Source organism: Bubalus bubalis, chromosome 22 (assembly GCF_019923935.1).
Source record: "Bubalus bubalis isolate 160015118507 breed Murrah chromosome 22, NDDB_SH_1, whole genome shotgun sequence".
Lineage (NCBI taxonomy): Eukaryota > Metazoa > Chordata > Mammalia > Artiodactyla > Bovidae > Bubalus > Bubalus bubalis.
In genome coordinates, this window is record NC_059178.1 from 24,409,374 (window position 1) to 24,434,641 (window position 25,268).

Below are 25,268 nucleotides of genomic sequence, written 5' to 3' on the forward strand. Positions count from 1 at the left end.
GCACACATGTTAGGGGCGCTACTGGTTTCTGGGTAAATGGTTTGTTTGCTGCATGCTGTTAAAAATCTACTGAAAGACAAACAGTACCCTTCCACCAGAGAGCCATATGACTTTGGGAAAGTTACTTAACCTCTCTGGTCCTCAGAAAGTTCAAGGGAAGAGATCTTAGAGATCACGGAGCTCTGCTCCTCACGATCTGGGACTCAGAGAGGGTGAGTGACCAGCCAAAAGGCCAACAGCTTCCCCCATGTTTTATTAACATTTTGATTTTTAAAAGGAGTCCGGTGAATTTAGAAATTAATTAGGTTGTGTTTCAAGAGCAAATGAACAAGAGACTTCAGTGTCAAAGAATGAAAACTAAGGCCTTGAGAAATAGATATTATACATTATAATAACTATCCAAATGGGTTTGTAGGAAAAAAAATGTGAACTAAGATGTGACACATTCTATGCACAATATTTACCCCCCTCCAAATATTTACAGGATACCCCCTTGGAACCTAAAGTCCAGTAAAGAACTAAAGATAATCATGATGTAGTAAGTGCTCTGTCAGATAAAAAGTGAGGTGTTCTTATGAGAACTAAGAGAAGGCATTTAGGAGGACTTCCGGAAGCCTTCCTGGAAGAGGTGACACCCCAGCTGGTACATGAAGGAGAAAGAGAGCAGCAAGTTCCTGCAGGGAAATTCCATCTGCAGAGGCCAGGGAGCTCGAGGGCTCAAACATCTAAAGGTAAAAGCTGTCAAGGGGATGTGGAGTTCTGAGACCTTAAAGATGAGAAGCTAAGTAATTCGGAATCTCCAAAGCCCTGGACGCTGCTCTTTATCCCGAGGGCCGAACTGTCAGCTGGATCCGTTCAGAATCTCCCGCTGCTGCTCGGAGCATGTACAGTAGTTTGGAGGCGAGGACCAGACAGACTCAGTGAGACTGATTAGAAAAAATATTTCTCAAGCTCTTTGGACAAACAAGATACATTTTACGTGCTGACCTGGGATGTACCCAGACCTGGGGGCACACATGGAAACAGGTGTCACAAAACCGAACTGACTGCCTTTGTTTGATGCACTCTTAAGTTTCCTAATCCACTCCATTTTTTTTTCTTTCTTTTTTTAATGGTGAAACTGCAGGACCCACCTCAATTGACTCATGACCCATTAATAAGTCACACCTGGTAGTCTGAGGCACCTCGAGGTAGGAATTTTGGCTGTCATCCTCCAGAGAGGAGATAACAGGATCCAGGAAAGCAGAAAGGAGGATTGTAGGAGGTGGAAAGATTCCAGAAGGATTTAAGAGAGAGGAGGGTTAGGACCCAAAGGAATTAAGAGGTTGTGGCTTGAACTCGTATGAAAACGTGTCTGGCTAAGATGGGGGATGTTAGCTTGAAGAATCTACCTGGAGGGTAAAGGGTGTTTGGGAAAAAAAAAAAAAAAAAAAAGCCCATTTTGTTTGGTCAATACAAGTTTAGCCCTTCATTTGAGGTCTACCTAAAGAAAATCACTTGAGTTCTATCTGAAGACAAACCATCTAAAGATTAAATTATGTAACTCCAGAAAATGGTCAAGTTTTACTAAAAGAGGGAGCAAAATGGTGGCACTTTAAAGGAAGAAATCATTTCTGGGGGAGCTCTGCAGCGAGCCTCAAAATCCTACTTAGAAAGAACAGGCAAGCTCACATCCCCAGGAAATAACCCAGATCAAAGTCTCACCTGGTTCTTTGCTGTGGCTGCCACCAGCTTTTCTAAGACTGAGTATAGCCTCTGACTTTTCATGTAGCAAACCGATGGCAGGAGCTAACTGCTTTACAAAGTTGGCAGCACTTTTAGAACCCCCGATCGCTAATTCAGGAAGGGAGCAGGCGTTGCTTATGCACTTCTTGTAAAAAATGAAAATCCATTAACTTTATTCTTCACGCACGCTCTCCGACAGCATCAGGTCAAAGGGGCTTTTTTTCCTTCCACTTTTCAGGGCTTTCCAGAGTCCCAATCTGGCTCCTTCTAAATCTTTTCTTTTACAAAACAATAGGGAGGGGTGGTAGCCTGTGGCTAGTTGAAGATTTTGAACAATAGGTGTTTCTGAGCCGGGTTTATTGAAATGGTCCTGTCGGTGTCCTGGGGGGGACTGTAAATGAGATGTCGACAGGAGCTCTTTTGTGTGGACAGCATTCGGCCTGAAAGAGAGGAATTTCCTTTCTGTGCTAGTATTTAAAGTAGATTTGTTGCTGCTTTCCCTGGAACTTTTTATCCGACTGCGGAGCTAACAGCACTGGATGAGTCTCTCAGTGTGGCTGAGACTTCCTCCCCTCCCTGGCAGGGCTCTGTCTCTCAGGCATTTACATTTAGAAAGGACGGCTCCTAAGAAGATTGCTTGGATTTTCATCAGCTTGAGCCTCTTTTTCAGGTCGTCACGGGGACTTGAGCCGGCAGCCAACCTGACCCCCCAGGAGCCGGCAGCCACGCCGGGCTGTTTTTCTTAACTCCCTGGAAGACTTTTGGCTGTTTTGTTCTCTTTCTTTTTTAAAATCCAGGGAGGGTGAGACAAACATCTCCTCCGACTTAGGCCTTTCCCTCCCCCTTTTTTGTAAATGACAGGCAATTTCAGTTTACTGTAATTACTTCGGGCTGAGGTTGGACTAACCCCACCCTTAGAAGATAAGGTAACCGTTTTATTACCTCGCAGCCAGGTGCCTGGGGGTGACAAGGCTGCCTTTTATCTGGAGACGTGACAAGGTTATCAGCAACTGAAAGGGGCTGAACCTTTGAGCGGTGGCCATTAAGATGCTTTCCCTTCACTGGGATCAATTTCCTAACTCATTATTGGTAGTTAATTTTGATCCAAAGACCAGCGCTGGTGGTTTCCTCCAGGGTTTCCGCATTCCTGCACTTCAGCCACGTACAGATGAATGGTGTAAACTGCAACTGCCAGCCAATGCCATAACAGGAGCTTGACATTCTAACCACGGCCCCAAACGTACAACCCACGGAATAGTTTAAAATTCTCATTTGGTAGCTTTGCAGAGGGCATAGTTGCTTTTTTCAAAGAATTGATTAATAAAAAAAAAAATCCTTCCCCTATGACAGTAGAAATCCAAAAGAATCAAAAGAAACCACCTTTACTAGCCAAGGTTACACCAGGAGGAAGTTCAGGGCTTCTTTTATTTACTTTTTTAATATTAAAAAAAACACTTTTTATTTCGTATTGGAGGTTGGCCGATTAACAGTGTTGTGATAGTTTCAGGTGAAGAGTGAAGGGACTGCTATACGTGTGCATGCACCCTTGATTTATATTTTTTAAAAAATTAGTGCTTGATGTATTTCTGTTTGCAGTTCACTGACACACATTGGTTTATTCTTAAATCAAGCTTGTTTTACATGGATTCTCTGGGTTATCTCTTGGATTGGAAATGTGGGATAAAAACTTCTGTTTTGTAAACGATTTTCCAACTGTGTCCTGGGTAGAGCTTTAGTGAATGAGGAATGCTCTTGCAGATAAACGTTCAGGTAAGTGTCCTGAGCTGTGCTCTGCTCTGCTTAGTCGTTCAGTTCTGTCGACTCCTGAGTTGCATCAAGTGAGCGCTGCACCCAGCCTGGACTTAGCTCAGAACCACTCTCCTGTCAGGACACATTAGGGTGGGCCAAGGTGAAGAATGTTACTTTTATCTCTTTTCCCCTGAAGTCAGATCGCAGCTGAGGGTAGGGGGTGAGAATGGGGAAGAGAATGATGGAAGGGATGACTCAAAACACAAACAGAACACACATAATCTTGCAGATATGGAGTGTTTATCTCCAAGGACACATCAGACTACTGCATCCTGTAATTTATGAAGATAACATTCCACACTGTAGAAAGATGCCAGTTAAAAGCCGCTATTAGAGTGCCCCTTCCCAGGTGGCGCTAGTGGTAAAGAACCCACCTGCCAATGCAGGAGACAAAAGATGAGGGTTCGATTCCTGGGTCGGGAAGATCCCCTGGAGAAGGGAATGGCAACCCACTCCAGTATTCTTGCCTGGAAAATCTCGTGGACAGAGAAGCCCCGCAGGTACAGTCCATAGGGCCATAAAGAGTGGGACACGACTGAAGCAACTTAGCATCTATCACCATAATTTAAAAAAAAAAGATGTTTCTAAGGACAGCATGTGAACACACACACAGTGACACCAACAAACATCCAGAACTCCACACGGTCAAGGAAAGAGAGAAGTTGTTAGAAGTATTATTGAATTTGATCTTCGATTCCTCTTTTCCTTTAAGATATAGAAACCTTGCCTGCCCACCAGGGCAAGCCCACCACTGCCCAGTCACTATCCATCCACCACCCTCCTCCTGGGCCGGACTGGGACAGAGTTCTCTCCAGGGCCAGACAAGCCTGGGAGAAGGACGCTCTGATGCCCGAGGCACCTGAAGTCATGGCCACCATCCTTCAGTGACTCTGCAACCCCATGGGCTATAGCCTGCCAGGCCTCTCTGTTAATGGAATTCTCCATTTCCTTCTCCAGGGGATCTTTCCGACCCAGGGATCAAACCTGAGTCTCCTGTGTCTCTTGCATTGACAGGTGGATTCTTTACTACTGAGCCACTATAAGCCTCCAGAGGTTCTGAAAACCAGAGACCAAAACCTGACCTGGCAGCTACTTGCAGCGTGACTATTTCACCTCTTCCAGCAGACAGACGCCTTAGCGTCCACATGCTCCCGGGGTGTGTCACACTTATCAGTTTCTACAATCTGAGAAGTTACAAGTCTCAAGCAAGTCCCAAGAGATTCAGAAAAGGGCTTTTAGTCACTGTTCTCATGAGGGTTCAGTGGAGATGCTTAAGGCCCCAAGTACAGGACAGCTCCTTAACAGAAGAGAAAGGAGGCTTAGATGGGAAGAACCCAGGTTCCAATCAGACGCCAAGACGGAGAACGTGTGTATCCCCACCTTTCCCCTTTAGTAACCCTAAGTTTGTTTTCAGTATCTGTAAGTCTGTTTCTGTTTTGTAAACAAGTTCATTTGTGTCATTTTTTAAAAACTAGATGCCACAGGGAACTCTGTTCAGTGGTTAAGACTCTGCACTTGCAATGCAGATGTGCCCAGGTTCCATCCCTGGTCAGGGAAGTGAGATCCCACAAGCTGCATGGCATGGCCAAAAAAAGAAAAAGAAATTAGATTCCACATATAAGCTATATATCACGTGACACTGTCTTTCCCTGACTTACTTCACTTAGTATAATAATATCTAGGTCCATCCATGTTGCTGCAAATGGCATTATTTTGTTCTTTTTCACAACTAATATTCCATTGTATATGTGTGCATGTGTGTGTGTGTGTGTGTGTATATATATATACACACACACACCACATCTTCTTATCTATTCCTTTTGTCAGTGGCATTTAGGTTGCTTCTGTATTTTGGCTGTTTTAAAAAGTGCTGCGAGGAATAATGGGGTGTGTGTATTTTTATTTTTTAATGGCTTTCCCCAGATATATGGCCAGGAGTGAGACTGCAGGATCAAATGGCAGTTCTGTTTTTAGTTTTTTAAGGAACTTCCATACTGTTCTTCATAGTGGCTGTACCAATTTGCATTCCCACCATCAGTGTGGGAGGGTTCCTTGGATATTATTCAATGGTGGCAATGACCAAAACCCCACTGAAGAGTGGAAATGGAAATGCAGTCTGTAAGTGGCCCTTTACGCCCCCACTGTAAAGGCTGATGGTGTTTGCTGTGTGGTGTGGACAGAGAGAGACAGGGTTTGGGGGGGAGGTTGGGGCCTGGCCAAATTCTCTGGACCTGTGTCCTCATCTGTCAGTGACACGGCTGGATAATGAGGTGTCGTTTGAAGGCTGATCCTGTCATCTGGGAGTCAGTAAGGGGCCGCTGGTGTTCTGGGGCCCAGTGAGCTGGTAGATGGTATTCCACAATTTAACACACAGTCTTTCCTGGTTTTCCTTTGAGGAGGGGGGTTCCAGGGAGGAAGGAGGAAAGGAGCCGGATGAATAATTAGCTGCCTCACTGCACAGACCAGGCCCTCACATGCCCTGCTCTGCAGACACAAGTAATCATTCCTCTTCATCGTGCTCCAGCCCGCAAGAAGGCGAGCTGGAGGCAGTTTCTTGCTCCTTTGCTTCATCGCACATCCTGTCTGTCTCCCCAGGTTTGTCTGGAGCAAAAGCTTCTGCTCCAGGCTGAGCCCTTCCACCAGACGCTGTGTCCGCAGGGCAGCAGCATCACGAGTTCCGCCTTCTCTCCGGAGTCCAGAGAGTTGGCCAGTGAGCAGAGGTTCCTGATCGATTCAACCACAAGTTCCACTCAGCCTGGCAGACACTCCTGACCTCGCTAGGTCACTCACTCTGCATGGCCAGCTCACTGTTTCGAGGGAGACCAGCGGGCAGTGTGTGCCTGAGACCCTACCCCCACTTGGTGCCCATCAGTCGCTCTCTCCAGCGGGGGCTGGCATCCCTGAGGTCTGCTGTATGGCCCAGACACAACCCCACGGCAGAGAGTCCTGCTGGGCTGTTTGTATGGTGGTGTCTCTTGCTTTTCGGGTCCCATGGTACATGTGACACTAGTTCTCATGAAATGAAACCAGGAACAATGAGGAGCCAAAGAATAAACTGTGGTGTTGGAGGAGACTCTTGAGAGTCCCTTGGACTGCAAGGAGATCAAACCAGTCAATCCTAAAGGAAATCAAGCCTGAATATTCATTGATGCTGAAGCTCCAATACTTTGGCCACCTGATGCGAAGAGCTGATTCATTGGGAAAGACTGAGGGCAGGAGGAGAAGGGGACGACAGAGGATGAGATGGTTGGATGGTATCACGGACTCGATGGACATGAGTTTGAGCAGATTCCGGGAGATAGTGAAGGACAGGGAAGGCTGGCGTGCTGCAGTCCATGGGGTCACAGAGTCAGACCGGATTTAGGGACTGACAACAAAGAGGAAAAGGAGTGGAAGGAGCTGAGGAGGAAAGGCAGCTGCCTGGGGCAAGGGCAGTGAATGTGTGGCACCTCCCACAGCCAACTACTTGTGCCCCTGGGTAAAGCCCAGCAGAGAGGGTGGAGGAAGTTCAGAAGATAATCCACAGGACTCATTGCTTCCAGCTGATAGAGGTGGGCCATTCACAGTCTAATTCGATGTCAAAAGTCAGCCGTCACAGCTGGACTTGGCCAGCACTCAACAAGGCCAAAGAGAAACGGGTATCAGTGACAGGAGGCTGGGCCACAACAGCCAAGGTCACAGACGGGCTTTGCTGAGTATTCAGTTTTCTTTCTATCCTGGTGACCTTGCTTTCCTGATTATTAGTCCCTTTTTCTTCTTCTCCAGGAAGTCCCTTCTCATCCCTGTTCCTTCCTTCAGGTAACAAGTATTTACCACCATTCCACTATGTCCCATGCATGATCCAAGTACTGCAGTCGTCATGAACACAACGGACAATGCCTGACCTTGTGATCCTTACATCCTTAACTCATTACTCTGTCTCAGTCTGGAAGGGGAAAATAAATTCAGCTAACAGAGAATATAGGCAAGTGTTGCTGAGAAGTGATATCTAACAAGAAAGGAAAGCTGGGTGATGAGCTTAATAGAAACATGTCCTCCACCCCTGACACCATCCTCACCCCAGCCTTCCCAGGCTTCTTGTCTTCCAAGACTCAGTCTGCTGGAGCCTGAGGAAATGGGGGACCAGCTGCCCAAACAGGAAACTTTATTTCATTCTGTAACCCTGACCTTGAGCCCCAAACCTTCCCCTCCTGTCAGCAGTCCATTCAACCCAGGAAGACTTGCTGACCTGGCAGGTACAAATTTTGAAAACTACACAAAAAGTTACAGACATTAAAATAGGAAAAAAAAAAATCCCTAGGCCCTAGAGGAAGTGGTATATCTGATTCAGTGGTTAGAAATTGCTTCATAAAGTCATGGAACAAATGGAAGTTTAATCCTAACAGATGACACTGCCAGGGCAGTCACTTGTGTGCGTGGATGACTCAGTAGCACCTGTTGGAGAGGGTGGGAAAAGGAGCCGTGAAATCCTGAAGGCATTCCCTGCTAGAAGCAACGGCCCCACCTGGCAAATTAGTAAACCAGGCATTCTCAACATCCTGCCTGGAACCTTTGTGCCCAGTTCTATGAAGGTGGTGACTCACCTGAGTTACCGGTCAAATGATTCTTACTCAGAGCCCTCTGTTTTTAACCTTTAATATTAAATGATCAAGGCAACCGCTAGCCAAATGTCCATCTACTTTCAAGATGTTCCTTTGAAATGATTGATTTTGGGCAACAACTGGTTTTACAAAGGGCAACCCTCAATTTCTCTAGTGTTTAACAGGTTGCCAAGCTTCATTAAAGGTCCACATTAGAGGCTTTGGACCTCAGTCCCTGGACCTGGGCCTTCTAAAATGACTTTCCTCCAAACCTCATTTAACTTCCTTTAATTTACTTAATTAATGGAATTTTCTGAAGGGAACAGTTACTTTGATCTGAACCTCTTTCTTAGTTTCCGGTTAACATTTCCAGAGCAAGACAAGAGTGGGGTGAGGGGCGGGAGCTCCCAGAAGCTCACAACTGCAGTTTTCCTCCAAATCAGAGACCTTGGAGGAGCCTGAGAGGAAGAAGGCTGGTCGAAAATACTGCCCTTGGCATTTTCGTGGGTGTTTGCCCCACACACAGATAAAAGGGGTGGGGGTGGGGGGACGACGGTGTGCTGCAAAGCAAGTTCTCTGGAAGCTGGGCCTGCAGCTTGGAAATCTTCAGTCATCCTTGCAAATCAACCAACCGGAAACCAGCGATGGGAATTAGAAATGCTTCTACCCTGAAAGTCTCCTGCAAACTAACGACAAATTCAGACACAAATGGAAAATGCAAGTCCCGCCCAGCAGGAATCCTCAGTTTCCCAGCTATTCATCCCCACAGCCATCCCCCTAACCAAAAGGCCACAGCAGCTTTTGCTTTGCACCTTGCCAAGGAAGCAAACACTGCTGCCCTAGGTGCTGGTTAGGGGGGAAAAAACCCAGCAACCTCAACCCGCAGGTCTTACCTTTCAGTAAGGGGAAAACATTTTGTTGAGGTGGTAAGTTAAAAAGCAAGACATTCTGAGTGGTGACTTCCACTCTGCGTTTTTTGAGAAGACCAACGCAGCCCCAGTTGTTGTTTAGCCTAGTAGTCGCTGGGCTACTCTTGGGGACCCCTGGACTGCATGCAGCTCTCCAGGCTCTTCTGTCCATGGGATTTTCCAGGCAGGAATACTGGAATGGGTTTGCCATATCTTTCGCCAGGGGATCTTCCCGATCCAGGGATCGAGCCCGCGTCTCCCTGCACTGGCAGACGGATTCTTTTACCACTGAGCCACCAGGGAAGCCAGTCCCCTGTCCCAGAGTGGCTTACCTGGGAGCCCAGCCTCGGAGTTCAAGGTACATCAACGATCCGAGCTTTGGTCACCAGGGGGCGCGCGCGAGCGGAGCTGCCCGGAGCGATACTTCTGTTTTCTCAGACTTTGAGTTGGGAGGCGGGGGAAGGGCAAGGGGCGGAGGGAAGGGTGGGGGTGGCGAGGGAGATGCAGCTGGCTTTCAAAAAAATCCCTTTGTTCTCTGTAATCTTGCCGCTTGCCAGTTTAGAAGGCCAAGGTTGCCACGTTACCTGTTGCCAGGGTCCTGCGAGTGCCTGGAGAAAATGTGGGCGACAGAGGTAGCGCGCACAGTCCTCGGGCTCGGTGGCTCTGCAGCCCTTTGCCCCGGCTGGGCGCTGACATTTGGAAAGCAGCTGCTGCGATCGCCGAGCAGTTTGGTTGTAGTTGTAACAGAGGAGTGGCTGCGTCTTACATCATTTCCAGGCATGAAGTGCCTGGGGCTTTTTTTTTTTTTTTTTAATGACTAATTTTCGGATCCCTGCCTCCTTGGAGTTTGGGACAGTACATGTACTGTGCACAACAGCCTCACCTCAGGAAGCCCAAGGTTTGTAGCAACTTGTTAAAACAACTTGGGTGCCTCTTAAAAAAAAAAAAAAAAAAAGCTGTGACTCTGAAACAAACCTTTTCATTCTTCCTTCTGAAAACAATGTTGCGTTTGATTAGCCGCGGAGGCTCGCTGGAAGTCGGCCTTCCCCGGTGGAGCCCGGCTGCTATCGGTTGAATAGATCTTGAAGCCAGACAAGCCGGGGCTTGGGGCATTTGTCTGGCATTAGGAAGTGTCTGGAACACTGGTAACTACCAACTGGCCAGTCCTATGACTACAAGAGTTATGACAGCGCCCCTCCCTCTGTCCACATCCCTCTCCGCCCCCCTCCACTGCACACAAGCCTGCTTCTCTCTACTTAACAAGGAGGAAAAGTTTAACTCTTTTCTGTGGTTTACGTGGAGGGTGGCTCTGGTGGAAATCGCTCTCCTGGCCACAGCCCTTGAGCCAAAACCAACCAGGAAAGAGGCCAGCAGAAGCCCTGCCCCCCCCCCCCCCCAGGAACCCTGCGCCCCGTCCCCAGTCCCCCGAAGCCCTCTGATCACCGCCTCCTCACCGTGGGGCCGGCAGGTCGCAGACCGCTGACCACCACACTCTGGGTGGCCTGGAAACGTTAAGCTGTAAATATTTTGAAACAAGGGAGCGATTTTTCCGTGTATATTTTGGTTTTGTGCAGTTTCTCTTCTTTTGCAGCGTTTTAAGGTCGCAGGCTGGGCACCCCTTGCTGACCACTCCAAATGTAGTCATCCTCCAGACTTTAGACCCAGACAACTGAGTTAGAAGCAGTTTCCTGGAGGTCCTCTTGGAGAGCATTGTCCTCTACTGGACACGGTGTTTCAGGGAAGGTTTACTAGGCGGATGAACACAGGTGGTTTGGATGAACGAGAAGAGATGGGATTTGAAGCCCTGTTGGACACGACTGAGCGACTTCACTTTCACTTTTCACTTTCATGCATTGGAGAAGGAAATGGCAACCCACTCCAGCGTTCTTGCCTGGAGAATTCCAGGGACGGGGGAGCCTGGTGGGCTGCCGTCTATGGGGTCGCACAGAGTCCAACACAACTGAAGCGACTTAGCAGCAGCAGCAGCAGAGCATCTGAGAGTGGCATGATTCAGTGAAGTTAGTTACCTACCCTAGCCTCAGTCTTACTATCAAACAAATGGGTTTAGTGAGATCCCTATTCCTGGGTCATGAGACCATGTCTATTGAATTCTTTTTTAATGGCAATGAAGAAATACCATTTAGGTCCCTTTATATATTTTTTAATATTTATTTGGCTGCTCCGGGTCTTTGTTTGCAAAGGAGGCATCTTTGCCCTTCGTTGTCTCATGGGATCTTTGGTTGTGGCATGTGAATGCTTAGTTTCAACATGTAGGATCTAGTACCCTGATAAAGAATCGAACCCCGGGCCCCCTGCATTGGGAGCACAAAGTCTTAACCACTGGACTACCAGGGGGAAAGTGTAAAAGTCAGTTCTTCACATCAGATGGCCAAAGTATTGGAGTTTCAGCTTCAGCATCAGTCTTTCCAATGAATAATTCAGGACTGATTTCCTTTAGGATTGACTGGTTTGATCTCTTTGCAGTCCAACAGACTTGCGAGTCTTCTCCCACACCACAGTTTAAAAGCATCAACTCTTCAGCACTCAGCTTTCTTTATAGTCCAACTCTCACATCCATACATGACTACTGGAAAACCATAGCTTTGACTAGACAGACCTTTGTTGGCAAAGTAATGTCTCTGCTTTTTAATATGTTATCTAGGTTGGTCATAATGTTTCTTCCAAGGAGCAAGTGTCCTTTAATTTCATGGCTGCAGTCACCATCTGCAGTGATTTTGGAGCCCAAAAAAATAAAGTCTGCCACTGTTCCCATTGTTTCCCCACCTATTTGCCATGAAGTGATGGGCCAAGATGCCATGATCTTAGTTTTCTGAGTGTTGAGCTTTAAGCCAACTTTTTCACTCTCCTCTTTCACTTTCATCAAGAGGCTCTTTAGTTCTTCTTCACTTTCTGCCCTAAGTGTAGTGTCATCTGCATATCTGAGGTTATTGATATTTCTCCCGGCAATCTTGATTCCAGCTTGTACTTCATCCAGCTTGGCATTTCTCATGATGTACTCTGCACGTAAGTTAAATAAGCAGGGTGACAATATACAGCCTTGATGTACTCCTTTTTCCCAATTTGGAACCAGTCTGTTGTTCCACGTCCACTTCTAACTGTCTCTTCTTGACCTGCATACAGATTTCTCAGGAGGCAGGTCAGGTGGTCAGCCTCCAGAATCATTGACATGATTCCTGCTGACGTGGAAGAGGAGATGATAATGGTCACTAGGTGGCGCCAAGTTGCATTTGGCCCTATGGGGAGTGTAGCCAACCCCATCATCACTCTAGGAATAATGTGACACTCCCCACCCCCCAAATCACAGGTATCACATTGTGGCAGGATTTTTACATAAATCAAAGCAAATGATATGATACTGTATTTGGCTGTGTTATCCTGTTTTGATTATTCATGCTGAAAGGAAACTGGGGATAGCTGACAAGCAATCAAAAGATTATTCAGAATATCAGACATCTGATGTTGGAAGGTGGCATTTCATTTTTTTTGGTGTATCAGTGGGCAGAATGTATGGAGAACCGATTTTGACAAAATAATGAGTTCACACTATAGAAGTCCCAAGATGATCTAGTTTCTTAGATCAGATGGTGACTCAGGCAGTAAAGAATCCACCTGCAATGCAGGAGACACCGGTTTGATCCCTGGGTCTGAAAGATCCCCTGGAGAAGGAAATGGCAACCCACCCCAGTATTCTTGCCTGGAGAATCCCTTGGACAGAGGAACCTGGCAACTTAATAGTCCATGGAGTCACAAAGAGTCAGACATGTCTGAGTGACTAACACACACTAATGTGTGTTAGTGTGTGTTAGTAACTAACACACACCAATGATGGTCACTCCCTGTCCCACCCTCTCTGGTCTGCAGATGAGTAAGTGACACCGAGTGTTGTCCCCTCCAAACTTCCTGGGAATCGGAAGGTAGCTCCCTTGTGGTTACAGTGCAGGAAAATCAGTCGAGTGAGGGGAGCCATCAACCGTGCACCTGTCTGCATCCCTTGGCTTCCCTGTGCTCGTGGGGAACCTGAGCCCAGCCTAGTCCTGCTCCAGCTCTGCCTCCACTGGCCACAGTGAGCCTCTGCTGGCCCTGTTCTCTCTCAGGTACCTTAGCTAAAAGCTGTGGAGGATGGAGTGCAGACTGCTGAGCTGTGTTCAAATGTAAAGATGTGTGATTCACGCAGAGCTGAGAAGGAAGGTTTTCCTGGGGGAGCCTCTGCCAGCCCCAGGTAACTAAGCTGCGGCTACATGTCTATTATTCTCATTGCCTCCGCTTTCAGAGCACATGTGATACCGAAATGTGACATCTGTGCTTTCCTCTTCCTTCAACTCTCAGACAACGCCTAGGAAGTAGTCAAGTATCTCTGTCCCTGTCTTTTATGGGTTAGGAAATTATGCCAAATCGCAGGACAGCAGAACAGCAGGACAGAGAAAATCAATCTTCCTGTTCACTATTCATCACAGGACACTTTTTTTTTAGTGATCTCAAGAGACACCCTGAATATTGAAGCAAGTATTTCATTCAACTGGATGGCCCAAGTGGCAGCTAGAACCATGGGTAACTAGCTGCCATTTGGTGTTAGTGTTAACAACAGTCCCAAAGGGAAAGGCTGGGGTGGGGTTGGGAATGAGGTGGGGGAGAAAGTGATGGGAACACAATAGTCTGAACCACTTTTTAAGGGGTCTGTGGAAAGCTGGTTAAGGACTCGTTCTTTACGGAGGGGCTAGTTCCCACTTCGAAACTTCCTTCATTTCTGTGTTTTCCTCCATCGTGCTCCATACATGCAAAGCTGAGAATAGTGTATCCAGCTTCCTCAAGACCCAGGGGTCATCCTCAGATGCTTGCAGGGTGGCTAGTGGCTGCACAGACCCAGGCACCCGGTCTGATCACATCCCCTGAAGGACAGCGCTTCAGGGAGCGGGCTCCTATGGGCTGCCTGAGGGCTGGTCTCCCACTAAGTGAAAGTGAAATTTAAGTCACTCAGTCGCGTCCGACTCTTTGCGACCCCATGGACTGTAGCCTACTAGGCTCCTCCGTCCATGGAATTTTCCAGGCAAGAGTACTAGAGTGGGTTGCCATTTCCTTCTCCAGGGAATCTTCCTGACCCAGGGATCGATCCTCAGTCTCCCGCATTGCAGGCAGACACTTTACCATCCGAGCCACCAGGGAAGTCCGATCTCCCACTAGCGGGTGCATTTTTACAATATTTTACATATTTTATAATAGGAGATGCACGTGCAGTGTCCTCCCTCTCAGAAACAACACAACTCAGAACACAAGTTATATAGTGAGCATATACCCAGAAAAGGGAAGGAAGGAAAGGAGGAGGGAGGGAGGGAAGAGAAAGGAAAAGAAAGGCAGGAAGAAAGGGAGGAGGATCTGAGTACAGGTGAACACCATTTGCAGGAGGTTATGCCAGTGTGCTGGAGGAGGCAATGGCAACCCACTCCAGCGTTCTTGCCTGGAGAATCCCAGGGACGGGGGAGCCTGGTGGGCTGCCGTCTATGGGGTCTCACAGAGTTGGACATGACTGAAGCGACTTAGCAGCAGCAGCAGCATGACATTGTGCTCAGCTCACCCCCTCCCCAGCCCTCTTTCCTTCCCCCTCCAAACCCCCCTCCACCAGCACTTTGCCCTGTTCTCAGGGTTAGAACACACAGGCTCACAACCTCTTTGCTTTTCTTCTTTTTTCCAATGTTCTTTTTTTTTTTTTTGATGTTCTTTATGAACCATCAGAATCTTCTCCAGGAGTTACTTTGTTCAGTGTTAGCTGTGGTTAATATTTTCCCGAGAAGGCAGACTGCCCCTGGCCTCATCTGTGTTACTCAATATTTTTCAGGGTTCCCTGTTGCCTGGGAAGATTTCTACAGATGGCCAGTCCTGTCTGTTTTATGTCGGTTCATATTAATCTCCGTTTCAGAAACTTCCATCTCAGAGATCCGGTGTTTCTCATCTCTTTCTCCTGCAGTCTTGGTGGGGGGTGTCACCTTAGAGGAGGCCCACATCTGCCCCCTAAGCAGGGACCTTAGTCTATTAACAGACCTGCTTTCACGTTCAATGTCTTGATGTGTTTCTTGGGCCCTAATATCCAATGGGTGTCAGCTACAGTATCAGCAGTTAAAACCCATGCAGAAATCAGTGTCTTTGTTTTCGCTGTCTTCCAGTGTCATCTTGCATTACAACATATAAGAAGACACCACCTCCAGTCCCACCCAGAACTACCACGAAACCTTTCATTTCTATCACAGCCCAGAGTAGCACAGAGTCGGCCCAGGATGCCTACATGGACGGACAGGGCCAGCGAGGGGATATTATCAGCCAGTCTGGACTGAGCAACTCCACGGAGAGCCTGGACAGTATGAAGGCTCTGACAGCCGCCATCGAAGCCGCCAATGCCCAGATCCACGGGCCTGCGAGTCAACACATGGGCAGCAACGCCACCACTGCTGCCGCCGCCGCCATGGCCACCGTCACTGCAGAGGACAGGAAGAAGGAGCACTTCAAGAAGAACCGATGCCTGTCCATTGGGATCCAGGTAACTGCCTCCCTTTAAAAAAAAAAATTAACTAATTAATTATATCTTGGGGAGCTTCCCTGGTGGCTCAGCTGGTAAAGAATCTGCCTGCAATGCGGGAGACTTGGGTTCAACCCCTGGGTTGGGAAGATCCCCTGGAGAAGGCAACAGCTACCCACTCTGGTATTCTGGCCTGGAGAACTCCATGGACTGTATAGTCCATGGGGTTGCAAAGAGTCAGGCACAACTGAGCAAGTTATTTCTGGCTGCTCTGGTCTTCGTTGCTGTGCACAGGCTTTCTCTAGTTGCAGTGAGCAGGGACTACTCTCCCTTTGCCGTGTGAGGGCTTCTCGTTGCGGTAGCTTCTCTTGTTGGGAAGCACGGGCTCAGTAGTTGTGGTGTAGGGGCTTAGTTGCTCCATAGCATGTGGAATCTTCCCGGACCAGGGATCCAACCCATGTTCCCTACACTGGCAGGCGGATTCTTAACCACTGGACCACAGGGGAAGTCCCAATAACTTCACTTTCTGTCCTTTGAAATAGGAACCCAAAATCAAGAAATGTAAACTTTTTGTTTTCCCAGAAGATTTGCTCTCTTGCCATTTTGGATGATGTAGCTATTGTAGAACCAGACTCTCAAATTATTGGCTCTGGACTCCCCTAAGTTAAATGTAATTTTAGGGAGTTCCCTGGTGGTCCAGTGGTTAGGACTCCATGATTTCACTGCCACGGGTGCAGGTTCAAACCTTGGTCAGAGAACTAAGATTTTGTAAGCCATGTGGCCAAAAAAAAAAAGTGATTAAAAAAATTATGAAAGTGTTTTGTCTATAGACATTATTAACAATTGTTTTCCCAAAAATATTCCATTTTTTAAAAATTGAAGAATAGTTGATTAGCTGCTTTTATTTTTGTTCTTCAAATTGAACGTTGTAAGACAAGGGGATGATATTAAACAAACATGGACGCAATATCAAACATGAAGTGCCCTCAATTCCTGATGCACATTCGGAGTCTCAAAAAAACAGCGGGCATCCAAGAAAAACCTGGGTTGCTGGGTGGTGTTACGGTGTGTTTGATGCTACTGAGTAACCACATGAGAACAAAAATGGGAACTACTTCACACAGATGTGGGAGTGATGACCAGTGAAACCAAAAGGGATGGAGAGCATGGAAAGCAATAACTCACATCACAGCATCGTGAGGGAAGAATGTGCGCCAGGGTCAGTGTGATTGTGGGTTGCTTAATCATGCATGTCATTAAAAAGGCGGAGACTCTGGCAGGCTTCTCAGCTCACATCACTGTTTTCTGCTGCCAGGTGATAAGATCAGACTGATTCTTGGGCTGATCAGTTCAGCTTGGCTTACCCTGCTGGAAGGTTCCTTCCATCCATGTAGAAGAGTCATTCTTCCCCCTCCCCCACCCACTTTTTTTTTGTTGTTGTGCTGTACCATTATGCAGGTGCCCTTTGAATAATAACTTCCTGACATGGTGGCCAATAAATCTGTCCACGCTGAACCAACTCTAAGGCACATCTGAGAGCAGGCATGGGGTACGTTTTCACAGCGATGATGGATGTTCGCCATCCACTCTGCAGCATCCACTTTGAAAGGGCAATTAGACTTTCCCTGGTAGCAACAAGTCAAATGCTTTTATGTAACCTACAGGTTACCATGGCACGAGTTGTCAGGTTTCCTAAAAGAACTTGTAGCACTGGTGGCTTGGGGCCAGATGACCGAGCAGGAGGCCAGGGCCTGGAGCCAGCCTCCACCCACCTTCACCCCAGCCACATTCCAGGAGCTGATTCCCTCCCACCGCCCAGAGGATTTTGAGGAGTGGGGAAGAGCAGAGGTCCCTCCTCTGTGCTGTCCCAGGCAAATTATTTCTGGAGTCTGTTTTCTAATATTCTAATTCTAATATTATTCTAATTCTAATATTCTAATATAGCCCACCTAGGGTTATTTGGAGGACTGAGTTTACAGAATGCAGCTTTCTGTGAGGGTTTCAGTTAGGGATGATGAAATAAGATTCTAGGGATGGATAATGCTGCTGGTGGTGCAACAATGTGGATTTGCTTAATGCCACTGGAAATGGACACTTAAAACAGGTTAATATGGAGAGTTTTATATTCTGTCCATTTTGCTGTTGTTCATTTAGTTGCTAAGTCGTGTCCAACTCTTTGCAACCCCATGGACTATAGCCAGCCAGGCTCCTCTGTCCATGGGATTTCTCAGGCCAGAATAGTAGACTGGGTTGCCATTTCCTTCTCCAGGGGAGAAGGAATAGCCAGTCTGTTCTCCTTTCTGGAGAAAATTAATATTACCAATATTTGCATCTCCCTGCAGGGTTATTTTGCACACGTGCTTAGTCGCTCAGTCGTGTCTGACTCTGTGACCTTGTGGACTATAGTCCACCAGACTCCTCTGTCCATGGGGATTCTCCAGGAAAGAATACTGGAGTGGGTTGCCATGCCCTCCTCCAAGGGATCTTCCCAACCCAGGGATTGAACCCACATCTCAGGCATTGCAGGCGGATTCTTTACTGTCTGAGCCACCAGGGAAGCTCAAGAATACTGAAGTGAGTTGCCTGTCCCTTCTCCAGGTGGTCTTCCTGACCCAGGAATCGAACTGGGGCCTCTTGCATCACAGGCAGATTCTTCACCAGCTGAGCTACCAGGGAAGCCCTATTTTGCACGTAGTGAACCACATATGTTTTATTTATACCCTTTTTTTTTTAACCCAAATATTAGCAGCATATACCTCTCACTAGTCTATATCTTGCCTTTTTTTTCACTTAACAATATAATTTAAAGGTAATTATTTATCAGTCTTATTGTTCATTTTATTTAAAAGCTTCTATCTTTATCACCTCCTAGGTCCGCTGGTTGGTTCGGTAACTCTCCAAATTATAAAGCATTCATGCACTATATGACATCCAACTTGTATTATTATTAGCCAGTAAGATGGAACTATTCTGAAATTCACAAAAAATATTGAGAACAAAGACTTTGTTTCAGAGACTGCACTGCTTCTTGAATATTTGGATATTTTAGTGAACCAAAGAATTGTTCTTGCTCTTCTTCGAATCTTTGTTCACAACTACAGAAATTATATGAGAGGACTGCATGCTTTATATGGTTGTCTCATCCAGCCCCTACAGCAGCCTTCTGGTATAGGTGGTGTGATCACCTCTACCCCAGAAATGAGAACCCAAGGTCACACATCTTGTGTTGACAGAGCCTAGATTGTACCTTCACATATATTTTTATTTTTAATTAGTTTATTTTTTTTTATCTTCTGGCTATGCCACATGGCATGTGGGATCTTAGTTCCCTGACCAAGGATCAAACCCATGCCCCTACGTTGGCAGCTTGAAGTCTTAACCACTGAAGCATCAGGAAGATCCCTACACCTTCTCATTTAATGTGACCATGTGATGCAGCTTCTTTGATGAAGAATAATAATAGAAGGCAAAAGGAAAAGAGGGTGCCAGAGGATGAGATGATTAGATAGCATCACTGACTCAATGGACATGAACAAAGTCCAGAAAATAGTGGAATACAGGGAAGCCTGGTGTGCTGCAGTCCGTGGGGTTACAAAGACTCGGACACGACTTAGCGATGGAACAAGTAAACTACAATTTAGGCTACAAAATAGTCATCAAATTTCATTACACTGCAATCCAACTTAAATCTGAATCCCTCAAATATGTGAGATTATTACTAAGTCCTCAGACTCCTTCTCCTAGTTTACCTTTTTAGGGTCAGAATTCTCAAATCTTTTCCAACATTTTAAATTTAATCTATATATAATAGTTAACATTATAATCATTTACTTCACAACCTGTGTGAACCTAGGCCAATCACTTAATAGTTTCCTCATCTGGAAAATAAGAATAATAATAGTTGCTGTTGCATTGGTACTTTATAGGTTATAATAGAAACTGATGGGTACAATATATGTAAAGTTCAAAGCATAGTGCCTGGCATACTAAGGGCTCAATAAATATTGGGCTTAGTTGTTATTATTAGTATTATCCTCCTTTAAGTGTTAGTCACTCAGTTGTGTCTGACTCTTTGCCACCCCATGCACTGTAGCCTTCCAGGCTCCTCTGTCCATATTTCCCAAGCAAGATTACTGGACTGGGTTGCCATTTCCTCCTCCAGGGGATCTTCCCAACCCAGGGATCGACCCCACGTTTCCTGCACTGCAAGCAGATTCTTTACCATCTGAACCACCAGGGACTGAGCAAAAAAAGTAACACTGATAATAACTTGAAGAGAAGTGAAAGTCACACGGTGGGGTCTGACCCTTTATGACCCCATGGAATATACAGTTCATGGAGTTCTCCAGGCCAGAATCCTGGAGTGGGTATCCGTTCCCTTCTCCTGGGGCTCTTCCCAACCCAGGGATTAAACCCACGTTTCTCAAATTTCAGGAGGATTCTTTACCAGCTGAGCCACCAGGGAAGCCCATCCTCCTTTAAGATGATGATTATCCAAACAATGCTAAAATTGTACCATCTGCCATGGGCGTTCTTAGTGTTTTTTCAGGACAGAGATTTAATTAATCCTGCAACATATTTCAAAATTTTAAGTGTCTTTTCAAAAGTTTAAATAGATTACCCCACACACTATATGAGAGAGGTGACATTTGTCAATATTTGGATCTAAGGGGATTAAAGTCAGAGATAAATTTACTGGCAATGACTAAAGCTTAAGACGATTACAACACTTTGATGCAAATAAGCTATGCGTCTGGATGTGGGGCCAGCCTAGAACAGGAAACAGCAGCCTCCTCTCCCATCCTCGGACCCCTGCTTCCTTTCTTTCTCCTTTTCTCAGGGCATGGAGCATCGTGGTTCTTTTTTTTTTTTAATGGCTGTACGGGGTCATTGTTGCTGCATGTGGGCTTTCTCTAGTTGCAATGCGTGGGCTTCTCACTGCAGTGGCTTCTCTCGTTGCAGAGCATGGACTAAAGGCACATGGGCTTCACTAGATGTGGCTCTCAGACTCAGTAGTTGTGTTTCAGTTTTATAAGACTTACATTAAATTGTTTTTATATTTATAAAAGAAATAATTTATTAAGAAAAAAGATGAATAAAACTAATTGCTCTGAATAGTTACAAAATTTGTTTCATATTTGCGTTGGGTCTGATCGGTCACATAAGCTATCAGTTATATTTAGATATATTTTCTATATGAATTATAACATACACATAGCTATTTAGAAGCTATGAAGTGATACCCAAAGCCAATTCCTTAATTTAAGGGGGAAAAAATGAAGTATTCTACCGTTTATCTTAGTAAGTTTATAGCTAAATATCCCAGTATCAACAATTCTAACTACAATAAGTGAAATTTCTTCCTTCTTTTCTATTTTGTTATGTGCAAATTCAAAACTTTAAAAAGCACAATCCCATGAGGTGAAAGTGAAAGTCGCTCAGTCGTGTCCAACTCTTTGTGACCCTATGGACTGTAGTCCATGGAATTCTCCAGGCCAGAATCTGGAGTGGGTAGCCTTTCCCTTCTCCAGGGGATATTCCCAACTCAGGTCTCCTTAATTGCAGGTAGATTCTTTACTAGTTGAGCCACAAGGGAAGCCCAAGCATACTGGAGTGGGTAGCCTATCCCTTCTCCAGAGGATCTTCCTGACCCAGGGATCGAACCAGGGTCTCCTGCATTACAGATGGATTCTTTACCATCTGAGCTATCAGGGAAGCCCATCCCATGAGGTACTTCCTTCTAATAGAGTGCTCACAAGTAAGTACATCCTAACAAATCTCTGCAGGAATCAGACATTTATTGGGCAACTTGCTGCTGCTGCCTGCTGCCAAGTCACTTCAGTCATGTCCGACTCTGTTGTGACCCCATAGACGTCAGCCCACCAGGCTCCCCCGTCCCTGGGATTCTCCAGGCAAGAACACTGGAGTGGGTTGCCATTTCCTTCTCCAATGCAGGAAAGTGAAAAGTGAAAGGGAAGTCGCTGAGTTGAGTCCGACTCTGGTGACCCCACGGACTGCAGCCTACCAGGCTCCTCCATCCATGGGATTTTCCAGGCAAGAGTACTGGAGTGGGGTGCCATTGCCTTCTCTGATTGGGCAACTTAGGAGTGAACAAAACTGCATTTTACTAAGATCAGCAGAGTCAAAGCACACGCTAATTATGTAATGATGCTGTTCATCAAATACACAAAGATTGAACACATCACCAAATATTCCAGCAATACTACAGATGTTTCTAATGAAATGAGACTTTGATTTTCAAGCAAGATGACTAAAATAGAGCACCTCTACTTGTGGCTATTTCTTCAGGTGGATGATGCTGAAGAACCTGAGAAAACAGGGGGAAATAAAGCACCCAGTAAGTTCCAGTCCGTAGGAGTCCAAGTAGAAGAAGAGAAATGGTGAGTCTACCATTCATCCTCTTTCATCTTGATGTTGGCAAGTACAAAAATACAAGTATTTTTCCCCATGATAAACCTTCTCTATTCAGTGATAATTCCCATCAGCTTCTGGGAGCATTAGAGGGTAAGCCTAAGTCAGTATTAGCTGTTCCTTTTTCTGCTTTAATACTGGAGACCATTTTATTTACATTTTAGCTAGAATAGTAGTGTGTTCTAAGTTGCTTCAGTCGTGCCCCACTCTTTGCAACACTATGGGCTATAGCCCACCAGGCTCCTCTGTCCATGGGATTCTGTAGGCAAGAATACTGGAGTGGGTTGCCATGCCTTCTTCCAGGTGATCTTCCTGACCCAGGGATTGAACCCGCCTCTCTTATGTCTCCTGCACTGGAAGGTGGCTTCTTTACCACTAGTGCTACCTGGGAAGTCCCAGAATAGTAGTATTGGGGCCTAAAATAGGCTTCAATAGCATGATGATTAGTTTGAATTAAAATTACTTAAGGAACAGCCAATGCAAAGAATGATACCTTTACCTTTTCCAGAATCCCTGAAAGCAGGAAATAAATCTTCCACATGAAAGGTGCCCTTCTTGTACTGGGAGCTGGAAAGATATTGTTATCACCAGAGACAGGATTCAGGGCCAAGAAGCCTGCACACTTGTTATTTCTTCATTAAATCATTACCCAAGTCCAAACTCTGCTTAAATTCCTTACTAATTAAACACCCAAACCTGTTTCTTTGCCCTGTCACTCCCTCTCAAATTTATTGCTTCTTTGTCTACAAAGTAAAAGGCTATTTGCTTTGGCCACTTCTTAGGTTCCATTTCTCTGCGACCTCTGTGCACACAAATTAAATTTTTCTTTTTCTCCTGTAAATCTGTCTTGTGTCAATGTTATGATTGGTCCAGCCACAGGAACTCAAGAGAGGAGCAAAGGGGAGCCTCTCCCCTCCCTGACGGCAGAACAAGTGCATCCCGCTCACACATACATAGGAGCATTGTGTGAAGTACCGCTGTTCCCAAACTGCTCCTCTTCAGAGAGCTTTCCCATCTTAGATGACAAGACGTTTTAAGAGAAGAGGACTTTCTCTTTTTTTTTTCTTTCTTATTCCTAGAACTCAGTAGTGGCTCATATTTAGCATATGCTCAAAGAATGATGAACAAAAGAACAAATGAGGAGTAGGAAGACTTCCTGTCGTTACGCAGAATCACTAGTTTCTTTAGGTTGTTCTTTTAAAAAAAAAAAAAACTAGATAAAAAAATACATTTTTTTTTATTTATTTATTTTTGGCTGCACTGGGTCTTCATTGCTGCACACAGGCTTTCTCTACTGCGGGGTGAGGGCTTCTCATTGCGGCGGCTGCTCTTGCTTCAGAGCACGAGTTCTATGGTGCACAGGCTTCTGTAGTAGCTCAGTAATTGTGGAAAACACAGGTTTAGTTGCTCTGCCGCATGTGGAATCTTCCCAGATCAGGGTTAGAACCCGTGTCCCCTGCTTTGGCAAGCGGACTCTCAACCTCTGGACCACCAAGAAGGTCCTTTTAGATTGATCTTTAAAATATGCTTAGAGTCTTAGTATCCAGAAGTAAGAAATTTAGAGTTTGAGAAGATCACTGAATCCAGAAGCTGAAGGGAACTTCTGAGGTCAGCATCTTCATTTTATAATGATTTGGTCTAGAGAAGTAGGTGAGTTTCCCAGTCAAACTGTGAGGACCATGATGGATTGGGACTATGTTTACTGATAACACAGAACCCTCAGCTTCCAGACCATGCTTTTCATATACTAAGTATACAGTTAACTGTTGACTCGATGGGGTAAGAATGCGGTTATCGTGGAGAAAGAACTCTATATCTTAAATCAGGAAATCATTTTGACTTTGTCACTAGCTTTTTAAGTGTTAATTAGGAGAAATCACTTGGATGTCATTCATCCATCCATTCATCATCTATCCAATCAATAAATATCTATGGGGACTTCCCTGGCGGTCCAGTGGTTAAGACTTCAGCTTCTAAAGGAGTGGGTGCAGGTTTGATCCCTGGTTGGGGAGTTAAGATCCCACATGCCTCAAGGCCAAAAAACCGAAACGTAAAATAGAAGCAATATTGAAACAACTTCAATAAATACTTTAAAAATGGTCCACATCCAAAAAACAAAAATTCTATGGAATGTCTCCTATATGCAAGGCCCCATGTAACATAAACTTAAATCTGAGAATAAGCCACATTTCAGCTGATGGAAGGGGTCTTATTTTACAGTCTCTTAGTTTGACACTACCCTTGCATCTAAAAGATTTTCCATATATGTACATATAACATTTTATATTATTATATCTGATATAATTATACAATGCTGGAAGCCCAGATAATTGGTACAGTCCTTCTAGAAATTAATATGACAAAAATTGGTGATAATTATACATCTATCCAGATATACTGACCCAGTAATTCCTTTTATGAGGCTATCCTAAATGAAATCACTCAGTGAAAGGGAAACAACTGTGGAACATTATTATTGTAAAAAAAAATATCAATTATCAAATGTCAAGCAAAACAAGAATGCTTTTGTAAATTATAGCACATCGCCAAGACAGGCTATTATACAGCTATTACATATGATTTTGTAAAGAGGCTATGGAAACATGGGAGAAATTCCCATGGTACAATGTTAAGTGAAAAACAGGACATAATACCCACATATAATATTCACAAAGATGGACAAGGACTGAAATGTAATCTGTAAAAATTGTAGATTTAGGAGTGAATTTTCCCCCCTTTACTCTAAAATGTTTAATTATTATATCTACTTCAAGTTATAGTAATCATCATTTTCAAACCAACCCTTCTGGCACATGTTCCTTTCACGGTTTTAGAAAATGTTTTGAAAAAAATGTAATGACTTCCCTGGTGGTCTTAGGGGTTAAGACTTTGAGCTCCCAATGCAGGGGACATGGGTTCAATCCCTGATCTGGGAACTAGATGGCATGCCACAAGGCATGGCCAAAAAAAAAAAAAATTTTTTTTCAAAAGAAAATGTAAACTTAGGAGATATGAAAGATCTCATGGTAAGAAAACACATTTCTCCTTCCCCCACTGGCCCAACTTGCTTGTTCTCCTCAATGATGGTTAAGGGCACAGATTCCTGAGCTAAAGCACCGAGATTCAAATCCTGGCACTACCACATACTAGCTGGGAGGCCTTGATCAAATTTTAAACTTCTTTGTGCCTTGGTTTCTTTATATGTAAAAAGAAGATAACAGGCAGTTTCTGGTCCAGCAGGTAAAGAGCTTAGAAGTCACCACTCCATCTTAACAAGTAAAAAACTTT

General features: G+C 45.3%; 1 protein-coding gene across 9 annotated transcripts in view; it reads left to right on the forward strand.

Moving 5' to 3' along the window:
- Positions 1-25,268, forward strand: part of DLGAP1 (DLG associated protein 1) — a 785,192-nt gene that overhangs the window by 711,418 nt on the left and 48,506 nt on the right. For 7 of the 9 annotated variants that reach the window (XM_006071833.4, XM_044934621.2, XM_044934622.2 and 4 more), the window contains 2 exons: positions 15,199-15,569; positions 21,858-21,949. In XM_006071833.4, coding sequence (XP_006071895.1) covers positions 15,199-15,569; positions 21,858-21,949 — 463 coding nt within the window. The remainder of the gene's footprint in view (positions 1-15,198; positions 15,570-21,857; positions 21,950-25,268) is intronic. The other 2 variants (XM_044934623.2, XM_044934625.1) reach the window with 1 other exon arrangement.